This window comes from Lissotriton helveticus, chromosome 11, assembly GCF_964261635.1.
Source record: "Lissotriton helveticus chromosome 11, aLisHel1.1, whole genome shotgun sequence".
Taxonomy (NCBI): domain Eukaryota; kingdom Metazoa; phylum Chordata; class Amphibia; order Caudata; family Salamandridae; genus Lissotriton; species Lissotriton helveticus.
The window spans coordinates 848,948,236-848,961,250 of record NC_136072.1 but is presented as its reverse complement, the minus strand read 5'-3'; the positions used below and the strand labels follow the sequence as shown (position 1 = coordinate 848,961,250).

At 44.9% G+C, this 13,015-nt stretch overlaps 1 protein-coding gene across 1 annotated transcript in view; it reads left to right on the top strand.

Annotated features, from left to right (window-relative positions):
• The window catches only part of KREMEN1 (kringle containing transmembrane protein 1), a 327,791-nt gene that overhangs the window by 277,300 nt on the left and 37,476 nt on the right, over positions 1–13,015 (top strand). Inside the window, exon 6 of the mRNA XM_078667084.1 lies at positions 8,703–9,035. Coding sequence (XP_078523210.1) covers positions 8,703–9,035 — 333 coding nt within the window. The remainder of the gene's footprint in view (positions 1–8,702; positions 9,036–13,015) is intronic.

Genomic DNA, 13,015 nt, shown 5'->3' with positions numbered 1-13,015 from the left:
GTGGGATTGGTTTATATCCAATTGGCATGTTTAATTAACTTGTAAGTCTCTAGTAAAGTGGTACTATATATGCTCAGAGCCTGCAAATTAAATGCTATTATTGGGTCTGCAGCACTGATTGTGCCACCCACTTAAGTCACATTAAAACGTTTTAGGCCTGCCATTGCAGCCTGTGTGTGCAGTTTTAAACTGCTATTTCAACCTGTCAAAATAAACGTTTTGCCAGGCCCACACCTTCCTTTTTAATAAGTATATGTCACCCCTAGCGTAGATCCTGGACTGATCAGAGGGTACGATACAATTTATTTAAAAAGTTGGACATGTATTTTTAAGTTTTACATGTCCTGGTAGTGAAAAACTCTTACATTTGTTATTCACTACTGCAAGGCCTACCTCTCTGATTGGATAATGTTGGAGGTACCCTATAACAATTAATAAGCTGTAACGTCCTAATGGGAACAGATAACCAGTTCATGCTTGGTGTCTTTGGAATTGTAATTCAAAATCATCTCTTATGATAAGATCAAATTTTAAATCATAATTTTGAAAGTGCCACATTTAAAAAGTTGGAATGTTCCTGTCTTAGCCATTTAGTTACAGCAGCTTGTCACTGGTTCACATGACTGGGTGTAGTTGGCAGTTGGGCTTTGTGCCACACACAATCGAGAGCTTAGGTGTGCTTGCATGGTCCGTTATTGACAGGATGGGACAGCTGGGCATGGAACTGCCCTACTTATACTTGAATATACTGTGTCCTGGCTCCATACAAATGGCTGCATACCCCCTGTAGTTAGTCTAGAGCCAAAGCAGGGGAGGCAGGAAACATGTGCACCTATAAGAGAAACCTCTATATCATGCCCCCACTTCAAATGAAGCACCCGGTATAAATAATGGACCTCAGACACCAACTCTTGCGTACACTTCTGGACCTGTGGAGACTCTGCCAGGAGGAATGACTGCTGTGCTGTCGAAAGGACTGCCACTATGCTGGACTGCTGCCCTGATTGACTACTGCCTTGGTGTATTGCTGCCCTGCTGGACTCCTGCCTGAGTCAAAGGAATTGGACCTGCACCAGTACCCATGCCTTCCAGAATGGCTCCAAGGGCTAGTCTGCTGGCCTTTTCAGAGCCACAGGGACATAACAGGCTTCCCACTATCTGAACTAGCATCCAAGACCAGCTGGAGTAAGCCTTTGACCCCCAAGTGGTACCCCTCAGGTCCTGGATCCTATGGGGCAGATTTATGTCGGACTTGCGCCACGTTTACGCCACCGTTGCGTGACGCAACGGCGTGGAAACATGGCATCCCTGCGACCTATTTACAACGTGACGCATCTAGGCAGATGCGTCACGTTGTAAAGCCCTGCGCCACATGAAACCTGCGTCAGGTTTCATGTGGGCGTTCTGTCGCAGGGTGGGCGTTCCCTCATAGGAAAGCCCCGTAAAACTGACGCAGTGAAATCTACAAGATTTCACTGAGTCAGTTTTACGACGCTTCTGGGTCAAATCCTTACGCCTGCTTGAAGCAGCTTAAGGAGTGATGCACCACGTTATGTATGGGTGGCCTCTGTACATTGCAGGCCTGCTTTATGTGCTATATTGACAACCGTATGCAAAACGTCCTTGCTCCTCGTGGTCCCCTCCACCCCAAATGGGACTCTTTGCACTGGGCTGAGAAGGTAACTTTTCAGCAGAACTAACCTGGTCCCTGCATCAGAACCATGTTCAATTGAGGTCGGCCTGAACTTGTGACTTTCTCCCAGTCTCACATGACCAGATAGCCGCGAGTACCGCTTTGGGCTTTTGGGTGCTATTTTCACTTACATCTTCAAAATTGTATATCTCTGGTTCTGCTGATTGGATTTTTGTCATGTGGATGTCAAATTATTAATTACATTTTGCGCTCTCTTTTCACGTTATTACTGTTGGAAGTAGTGCATAAATAATACTTTACATGTTGCCCCTAATGTTAGCCTGCCTGCTCTGTGCCAAGCTACCAGAGAGCTACCAGAGAGCTGAGCACAGGCTAATTTAGGGGTTGCCTCTATCTCACCCTAACAAGGACTGCTGTTTGAGTAGGGTTTCACCTCCCTCAACCAGTAACTCAGTTTCTTACAGGTGGGTTTTGTAGTGACTCTGAGTGGTAGAAACTTCTTGCTCTAGAGAAGTTTTTTGATCCTTTGTCTTTTTATACCAGACTCTGGCTTCCTTGTTCAGGGTACCACACATATAAGCCTTTTCTTCCACCAACAGGGTTTGGGCCACTGAATCTGCTTCAATCAAAGTGCAGGGTATCAGGAGTCCTGCTAGTATACAGAAACCAACCACAGTGTTGCGAACAGAAAGGGAATAACACAGCAGAGAATTGATGCGATTCTGACACTTATATCGTCAGCAAGTTCAATCACATTCCAGAATGTAAGATGCCATGAAGCTAAACAGAGGAGTATCAAGGTTCCATATTGCAATCATCTCTTAGATGTGGGACAATTGATAGAGTTTGCAAACCCAGAAATTCAGCAAGTGGCTCAACAGCCTGTTACTCTAAGGCAGGCATAGGAAACTTTCTAAGTGGCCCCATTAACCTAAGCAACCACCATACCTTTCAAACCCAAACCATCTGACTCAGAGCCAGATAAAGAAGGCTGCCCATGTGCTGAGAAGACCTACCTGAACCACAGGCCACTCTATGTTCATCATTCTAAGTAGTGGAGTAGCATCAGATCACTGAACAGGCTGTCAATATTCAATTGACTTTCAATGAGTGTGGGGGTCATTTTGATATCTCATTAAAGTCTTCAACCCATTTGTCACTTCACTCAGGAGCAACCACTGACCTCTGCCCCCACCATATCTTCAACCTCAGGAGTAAGACGATCAGCAGCAAACTCACTGCCATCCTCTATGCATCCATTACCACGGTCATCTTCCCTAAAGAATGGAAACACGCAGAAGTCAAGCCACTACTCAAGAAACCATCTGCCAACCCCAACAAATTCAAGAACTACCACCCATCTCTCTTCTGCCTTTTCCCACCAAAGTCCTTGAGAAGGTCACCCACTGCTAACTCATAGAACACCTGGAGAACAACAATCTACTGGACACTTCTCAATCCAGATTCTGCACCAACCACAGCACTGAAAACACCCTGATTGCAGGCACAGACGACATCAGATCCCTCCTTGACCAAAGAAAATCGGTGGCCCTGATCCTCCTTGACCTTTCAGCAGCATCTGACACAGACTCACACCACAGCCCGATCAAAAGGCTTCACAACACTGGAATCCAAGGAGACGCCCTCAAGTGGATCGCCTCCTTCCTCATGGAAGAACCCAGAGAATCTGCCTTTGTCCCTTCACCTCAGAGCCCAAGAACACCATCTGCGGCGTCCTTCAAGGTTCGTCCCAGCCCTACTCTGTTCAACACCTACATGACCTCCTTGTCCAACATCATCAGATTGCATGGACTGAACTTCATATACAACGCGGGAAACATCCTTTACCACGCGGATTTTACTCCGCGTGGCCTTTACAACGCGTCTGTTACAACGCAAGTCGTAACCACGACTTGCGCTGGAGGGCGCTAGAGGATTAAAAATAGTATATTTACTATTCCAACACCTTCCCTAGTGTCCACGGGGACTGGTGTTAGAATAGTAAATTATACTATTCGAAATCCGCGCCTCCAATGCAAGTCGTGGTAACGACTTGCGTTGTAAGGAAAGCGTTGTAAAGGAATACGTTGTGACGGTACACGTCGTACCCTCATACATCCGTACAACGCCAATGATACCCCGCTCATCCTCGCACTATCAGAGAACCCCTTCACCACAGTGAACAACTTCCGCAGGTGTATGACAAGCATCGTTGATTTTATGAGACACAGCTGCCTAAAACCCAACAGAGCCAAGACAGAAGTGCTGATCTTCAGGAACAACACCTCCCCATATGGAACAACTCCTTGTGGCCCCGAAACTAGCACCCTCTTCCACCCCAGCTGACCATGACCGCAACCACGGCATCATCCTGGACAGGGACCTCTCCATGAAAAGACAGATCAACGCAGTTTCGTCTGCCTGCCTCCTCAACCTTTGCATGCTCCACAAGATCTTCAAGTGGCTCCCCGTCGACTCCAGACTGACTGGCACACAAGCCTACGGCAACACACTGTATGTGCGGAATCACCTCATACCTCCTCAAGAGACTGCAAACAATACAGGATTCAGCAGTCAGACTCATTCAAAATCTCTCTAAATGGACCACATCACCCCCACCTCAAAAAGCTCCGCTGGCTCCCCATTCAGAAGAGATACCAGTTTAAGATGTTGATCCACATCTTCAAAGCCCTCCACAACCAGGCACCAGCTTACATAAACCACCAACTGAACTTCCACATTCCCTCCGGACTCCTGCGCGCCACCTCCCTCTAGCTCACACACACTTCCTGCATCCACCACAGTAACAATAGAGAATGATCCTTCTCCTACCTAGCTGCATAGTCCTTGATCAACCTCCCACTTAACCTCTGGACCTGGCTGTTCAACTGAGACCCCGTGCAGCAGTGTACGCGGCACCTGGATACATTCATGGGTGATTTTGTGCTTTACAAATATAGATTGATAGATTGATTGTCACTCCTCTGTGCATGGTTGAGGACCCAGTGAGCCCCTTTTCCCGAGGCAACCAATGATCATCACTTGCAGGGAGAAAAACCCATGTCTTTCCATGCCTGTGTTCAAAACCTACCAGCTGCCTTGCCAATGTTCTCTCATGTATCCGTTCAGTTTTGATCACCCACTTTCTTGTCCCCTTACCAGCCTCTCTGTCCAATACACTTCGACCACTTTCTCCCCTATGCACTCACCTGCTCTGCCATTCACTTATCCAAATTCGCTTTCGCAATAGGCTCTATACCCCTTCTTACAGGCTTCACTCACTCCATTGCCTAATACCTTTCTTTGCCCTGATCCCATTCAATTATTTACCCCACATCAATGACCTTTTCACCTTCTGTCCATTCATCTTTGTGTCCATTCTCACCTATCATGCGTGTTAAGCGCTGCGAGGCCTCCGGGTAGTTATGCGCTATATAAGTGTAATTACCAATACCAATACCAATTATGATCCTTTCTTTCTTCATACGCTTTTACATTCTGTTTTCTGAGTCCCGAGGTCCCCTCTCACGAGGGCCCCTTTCCTTTATAAATAAATACAATAAACATTGCCACATTCTCCCTTATCCAACCATTTCTCATCTTCATGTCATCCGTACTCATCATTTGTGATCCTCAAAACCTGTCTCTCCTGTTTTCACTTACCAACTCATCCTGTTTCCCCAGAGTCTTTTCTGCTCCCAAGTCACCACAACCATGTCCTCAAGAAAGAAAGCCTGTAACTCTGAGAATTCAAGAAAGAGAACCCAGTCCCCACGTTTTGTATTATATTGTATTGCAGTATATATATAGCGCTTACTTCCACAATGTGAAGCGCTGAAGCATCTGCTTACATGAGTAGCATGCTACACCGTTTAGGCGGTGTGGTTGGAAGGATGTTGTTTTTTGCATTGATCCTCTGTGGAAAGTGCTTTTTCATGTCTTTTGTGATGACCACAAAGGAGCGCTTATCATGTTACGTGGCACAGTGAGCTGCAGTGTGTTGGATGATGACGTGTGAGAGACAAGCTGGCAGTTTTATGGTTTTCAGTATGCTGGTAGCTTTGTAAAGCTCTACAGGTCCCTTTATGGTATTTTGTAACCCTGGGTGGAGTTCGTGGAGTTGCTCTACGTGGAACTCAGCAAAGTGGCAACAAAACTCCGCCGCACTCGCAATGAGAAACCTGACCACCCTGCGTTGAGAAATCTCGCTGGGATGTTTATTTTCCACGCTTGCCAACTTGATGTTGACGATCGCAAGCGAGTAAAAATCTCACCGGGAGGTTGATTTTCCTCGCTCGCGGTCACCAACATGACGTTGACGAGCGCTAGCGTGGAAAAAACCTCTGCTCCGCGTTTTTTTAAAACTCCGCGAGCTCCGCATAACGCGGAGTGCGGGAAACTCCGCGAGCGGAGCGGAGTTCACCGCCCAGGGTTAGTATTTTGCAGGATATAGTCTGCTTTGCTGGTTACTGCACTGGCTTGTCCAATCTGAGATTCTGGGTATTGTTGTGGCCCTGAGCAGGAATGTTTGGAGAGAGAGAGAGGTAGAGAGATTGGTTGGGGTGAGTATTTTTATTATCATTCCATATCTGAATGTCTTTGTAAGATGCAAAAAAGCAATTACTTTGTATAGGTGTTTGGGACCTGCAGTGGTGGACTATATTAAAATCCTCCGAATTGTCCAGCAATGTCTGACAGATCTCTTCAGCTATGCCTTTCCTGTTCATTTGGTGATGGCTTTTTTATAGCTGTACAGTGCTTGTCTTGGACAATCCTCACAGCAAATATGTCTAATGTGAATTAAACAGGTATGAGCTATAGTTTGTTGCTGACAACTGATTATTATGGTTTTAGCATTATTGTTGGCCGTATGTTGTGTGTATGCAAGTACATAGCTATATAATGCCACTGCGAACCATAGGTCCTCCCTTCTTAGCTTACTTGCACTTCAAAAGCAGTTTGGTGATTGGGTTGTTTACTATTCATGGGTTCTAAGCTGAAGGCTTTGCTCGAGAGTGCAACATTTGTTTGGGCTCTGTGACGGGATGTATGGGACACCTGGAAATGTAAGGGATGTACCTTTGTGGTAAAGCGATGCAGGTATATATCGTTTATTCAAGACCGCTGAAATAACATAATTTCATGGTTGTAGGATTTTTACAAGTATTATGGATTTCCTGCATTTGCCATGTAATGCAACATCTGCTACATGATTTGCAGATTTTGGTAAGAAAAATATGCTTGTGATTTAACAGACCAAATGTTACTAATAGTGCTGCAAACAGCAATAGAGTGCCAGACATTTAGCAAAGGCAAACTGGTTACCTTTCAGCTGTTGATTGCTGATTACAGGCATTAAAAAGGTGTGAATTTTACCAAGATGGTCCTAATATTCTCAGTTGATGGACCAGTAGAAGGGCATTCCTTTGCAATGATAAACACAAACAAAACCGTACATGTTTAAATGTATTATGAAAAAGGGTGGAAACCGATTTAATCTTTATCATGAAAATATTTTGCTTCACTAGTCATCTACATTTATACAATTTGTAAATATACTCAGTCTCACTCACCCTTCAAGCTACATAACCACTATAGAGATTTCAGACTAACACGTTTCTCCATAATGGATTCATGGTCTCTGACATTTTTTGTACTCGTTACAAATAATAGAACATGGGGCGGACTTAAAGCATAAACAACAATATGGCTTCCTCCCAAAAAAGAGATATTTGTGTATCAACTTAAACCTTCAGCACCTTACACATTTAGTAGAGAACGCCACGTCTGTAAGGCTTTGTAATGCACACACATTTTGAAATAAATAATGAAGAATAGACTCTGAAGAGGCCACGCTGAACTTACTTCATATTAAAACAGCAAAGCTTCTTTACAAATAAGAGGGCGTCTCAATTAACCAGTGTGAGAAATAAATGCAATAAAACTGTTCAAACTTTTCCAGGGTCTTTTTAGAAACACATTGAGCACGACAAGATTGACTTCTTGTTTTCTTTCAGCCATGAAGCAGGAAGCCTGAGAAAGTTAGGACACATGGTCAAATGTTTCAAAATAGGGAATAACAATGGAAAACATGCATTCTTTGATCAATATGGCTTGGTTTGTTTACTCATTCGTTGTATTACTGTAGGGCAAGGTCAGTATTGAATCTGCCACATTGATGTGTGTTTATTGAGAATTTGTAGCTGACAAGGTTCGGCCAATTGTGGCTCTAGTGTAATAGAAAAACAGCAAACAAGCTTGTTAATTCTAGATGAACTGGAATATATGTCAGGTGTTTCAAAGTCCTTTCCACCTATGCTAGTTCGAATGTATAACGTTACAACGCATACTTTTACCACGCATGCCTTTACAACCCGGTATTTACAACGAATACCTTTACAACGCATATTGCTTTGGGGCGCTGGATAGTGAATAGTTTAATTTACTATTCCAACTCCAGTCCCCGTGGATAGTAGGGAAGGTGTTGGATAGTAAATTAAATCTATTCCCTATCCTAGAGCACCCCCCAGCGCAATGCGTTGTAATGGTTTGCGTTGTAAAAGTTGCGTCGTAAAGGCACTGCGTGGTAAAAGTTGCGTTGTAAAGGATGTTAACCGCTAGTTCTGAACGGTGACCCTTCCCTAAGCTGTCTCTGTGGAGCATCACGCTGCGGCACATCCTGCCCCTGTTCTGTGCTGCGAACATCCCATGTTCATAACCTCACTCCAGAACTCTTCTCCTTTACTGGTATGTGGGTCTGTGTGCTTCATCGCCTTATGATTCCTCATTGAGAGAGGTCTCTGGGTATTTTCACTGCTTCAGCACCCTCAGTTGAAGATGTGGTGTAACCATTTGTGAGGTTTTACAGTGTCTAGTAGGATGATTTAAATATAAGACGTTTACGTTTTTACAAAAGCTCATGTTTCCCAACAGTTTTACAGTGTGGCATGTCATGGCAAGGGAGTTATAAGCAAGAGACATAGCAAAAATAAAAGATCTGACTGTGTCCATTTGTATTTCCAAATCACAATCTCTTTCTTTCTCACAGCTCTCATCGGAGCCTGCGGAGGGAATTACAGCCTGGATGCAGCGGTCATCTACTCACCAGACTTTCCTGACACTTATGGCCCTGGTCGGGTCTGCTATTGGACCATTCAGGTTCCCGGAGCCTCTGGGATCCGCTTCAACTTTACCCTCTTTGACATTAAAGACTCTGTGGACATGGTGGAGCTGCTGGATGGCTACACTAACCAGGTGCTGGCGCGGTTCGACAGTAGGAACCGCCCCCTGCGGCCACTCAACATCTCCTCGGATTTTGTCATCCTCTACTTCTTTTCTGATCGTACGAACCAGGCCCAGGGGTTCTCCGTCATCTACCAAGGTAAATTTACAGGAGTTCACTGTCATATGACAGTTACCTCCAAGTTGTTCACCGTCTTAATAAAAGGTAAACTTGTGTGTACAGTGTCATTTGCTAAGGTAACCTCCCATGGGTTTACTGTTTTATGAAGGACAACTCCCAGAGTTCACCATCATATACCATTAGTGACTTCCAGAACTTTCCTATCATGTTGTATAAACATACATTTCCAAGAGTTAACTATCCTATACAATTACAAACACCCAGCTGTTCAAAATCCTACACCACTAAAAAAGTACCACACCATTTACCTTTACACTATTAAAACCAAGGTATTCAACTTCATATGCCACAAAAGAGTCCCATGGATTCACTATCATGTACCACTGTAAAGTCCCATGGACTTCCTATCATGTATTACTCTTAAGACCATAGCATTCACAATCTTATACCACTGTAAAGTCCAAGGGATTCACCGTCAGATACCACTGTAAAGTCCAAGGGATTCACCGTCAGATACCACTGTAAAGTCCAAAGGATTCACCATCATTTACCACTGTAAAGTCCAAGGGATTCACTGTCATATACCATTGTAAAGTCCAAAGGATTCACCGTCATATAGCACTGTAATGTCGAAGGGATTCACCATCATATACCACTGTAAAGTCCAAGGGATTCACCATCATACAGCATCGTAATCTCCTAGGCCAGGCTCCTGCTACCACTGAGTAGCGTCTGCTACTCTGTGTTTTTGTTAGTTTTGTGTCAACCAGTCTAACATCAACTCAAATGATTTATCTTTAGCTTTGGAGTTTAAAGGGCAATTGAAAGACAAGTACAAAGATGCAAAAGAAGGGAAGTAGAGAGCGAAAAGGCGCGTTTTTACGGGAGCAAAGAAGACGTGAAAGAAAACTATATGTGCGTTTGTGCACGTGATTTAAGGAGACCGACACTCATAACATTTTTTCACATTTTAAGACATATTAAAGTGTGCATTTTAACAACGTTTCAATGTAGATAGTGCAGATACATGTACTTCGACCCCAGTAGCCAAGGGGGCCTGGCGTTAGAATGGAAAATGCGCTCATGGTACCAGTCAATGCGCTGCCTGTGTGAGTCTGGTCTGTGCGTGAGAGCCTGTGTCTGTGCGTGAGAGAGAAAGAGGTGGCGAAGGTCATGTGGTTTATAGCGGGGAGCAAAACGGTCTGCCTTAGAGAGGGAGAAAGAGGATGCAAAGATGTGTTCCCAATAAAGAACGTAGGATGTGCCGGTAAACTTCTTTAGTCTACGGTTACTTTCGCCGAATGAATGAAGAGGGATTTGCTTTAGGGAGCCTGCTTTTGCTGTTAGTCCCTGCATCCGTGGTAACTCTAGGCACACCACCCTTGTATACAAATTATCGGGAAGAGAAATACACCCCTTTGCGGGTGGATGGTTCATCCTAGACGGCAGCGCAGGCACGAGGGAACATCCGGAAGAGAGGGGTTGTCTGCCTCTTCCGTTGCATCCTCAACTGGTACCTCAGAAACTCTCTCATGCTCGGCAGCCTCATCTTCCGCCCTCGTTGCAGAGTTATTGTCTGTCAGTAAATGAATGTAATAAGGAACCATCCGCACTTTAATGGTCAATAGAGCAGGTCCGAGATTCCTGGCGGGCGGCAGCCCGTGAAGGCCGGCGGGGGCTTCAGGATGTCCTGCACTGGTTGCCGGGGGCGACTGAGCAGGGCTGCAGAGCAATGCATGAGGTGAGGAGAGCTTGAGAAAAGGCGGAAGGACAGGGCTCCATTCAGACACAATATGTCCAGCTATAAAAGTAAAAATGCTGGACCAAAAAAGGCCTTAAGTATCCTCAAATGTTTGCAGCTTGACGCAAAGGGGGCGTCATTTTTGCGGAGAATGAAAGGACAGCGGTGCCCGCCTTTCTCACTCCCTTCACTTTCTTACTAATTGATGTAGTCAGTGGAGTTAATCTGGGGTATTCCCAACGAGCCTGGAGTTCCCGTCCCTTTATTTCACAAAACTAAAGCAGAGTGAAGCGAGGTTCTCATTCTTAACTTCCCCGTCATCCTTTTGTGTCATGCATTAGCCAGCACTGCATGGCTTGAAGTCAAATCAACGACTGATGCCAGGGCATCGTTTTAAATGTTTCCTGCCACCCCATCATACCAGTCACTCATATTTGGTGCAACGCAGCAAGACAAATGCAGCAAGACAACTCGCTATGCTCCGTCGAATAGAGAGAAGAGGAATGCACCATATATGACAAGATATGGTGCATTCGTGCTCTGCCTCCACACTGAAGCCTCGTGGTTGCAAAGCGCCAGTGAGTGAAGCCTGTGTTGTAAGCAGGATTGTTTTTCTATAGGAAGGGGCACCTTCCTGCACAAAAAGAAATTCTCTGAGGATTTTTTCTCTTTCTACGTGTGCTGCATCCTGCAGCCCACGTTGAAAGAGGAAAAAGAATAGAAGTAAACATATTTCTCCTCATTACACCTCTCCTGGGATGGCATACCATTTTGACGCATTCACAAGTTTACTTGTGTTAGTAAATCTGTGAATGCACCAAAAACCATGGGTGGATGCGCAGGAACACTCACGCTCCACCCATGGAATGCTTTTCCAGGGCAGAGTAACGTAAGGCAGCAGCTTGTGCTGCTTTGCGTTACTCCAGATTTACTATGCCATGTAGGGCCATGCAAGGTGGTTCTGCATGGCATAGTAAATCTAATGTAAGGGCTTGTGTGGCCCTTGCATCACCGTATTTGGAGCAAGGGCTATATCTGGCCTTTGGTGTCTGCCATGTGTTCTCAGTGCATCCTGCCTGATGGCCTGCTCGTGGGCCTCATGCGCAGAGATTAAACTTGGCAAATTTTCATATCTTTGTCCAGATTCCCACTAGGCATACTGCAGGCCCAAAGAGGTGAACGTTCTCACCAACACTCAGCTATGCAATCCTCCACTTTCAATAAGGCAGCTATGCCACCACTGTCAACATTGCACTTCTTGACTTCAATAGCAATTGGCAGATCTGGTGCAAGGACTTCTAGCATCCTAGGCAAAATGGTGTTTTGTAAGTGCCTTTTCTACTAATAGTGTATTTTTCATGCTTTACGGGGTAATCTCGGCCCTCCTTGCAGCCGTAGCCTAAGTGACTGCCTAGTATTTTCTTGCAATAGCACTGGCACTTGAGCCCATCTCACATGACACTTAAGTCCAGATTTTACAAAGATTTTGCTGCATTCCACAGCACACACGCTAACAGAACAAATAAGCCTCAAGGGATAGTTTTTGTGGATGAAGATACACCTTTCAGCACAAAAAACTTTCTTGACCACAGTGCAGACACCTTTGCACTATGGTGCTAGCACACTTGATTGTCTTGTGGTTGTGGAGAAATGCTGGAATCCATTATTACTTGTAGGCATTTTACTGTCAAAAGTCAGGACATCTGTTTTTGATGAGTTGTGCTTCAGATCATTCTGCCGCATCCAAGTGCCCTAAAGCATTTCCGAATACTGATATGGCTAATTTTTGCATTATTCGAATTATCTAGGTATTGTCATCATATTTGTAACCAGTAAGCTTGAAATTGCAACAGTTCCCTGGAGTGTGGCTAGGTCAGCATTAAAAAGTAAGGGACACCAATGCATTTGCAGAATTGTGGCGGCACTATTGAGGAAAGTGATCGTTTCACCTCTTTCTGCCTGGTAGGTCTTAATCCAATCAAGAACAGTGCCTTGTATTCCATGGTCACGCTGCTTTTGGAGCAGTAGATTATGGTACACTGTGTCCAATGCTGACGATCACTCAAGGAGAGGGACTAGTATGTGTTAGACTCAATCATATCTGAGGCCATCCCAGATTGTAACTAATTCTGATTTGGTACCTCTCCCTTGACAGAAACCAGCCTGTCTGCCAAGAAGGAGGTTGTTTTGTTTGAGGAAATCAGAAATGTGTGTGAAACCTCCCTTTTCAAGGACCTTCTCTGGGAATGATCCCTTT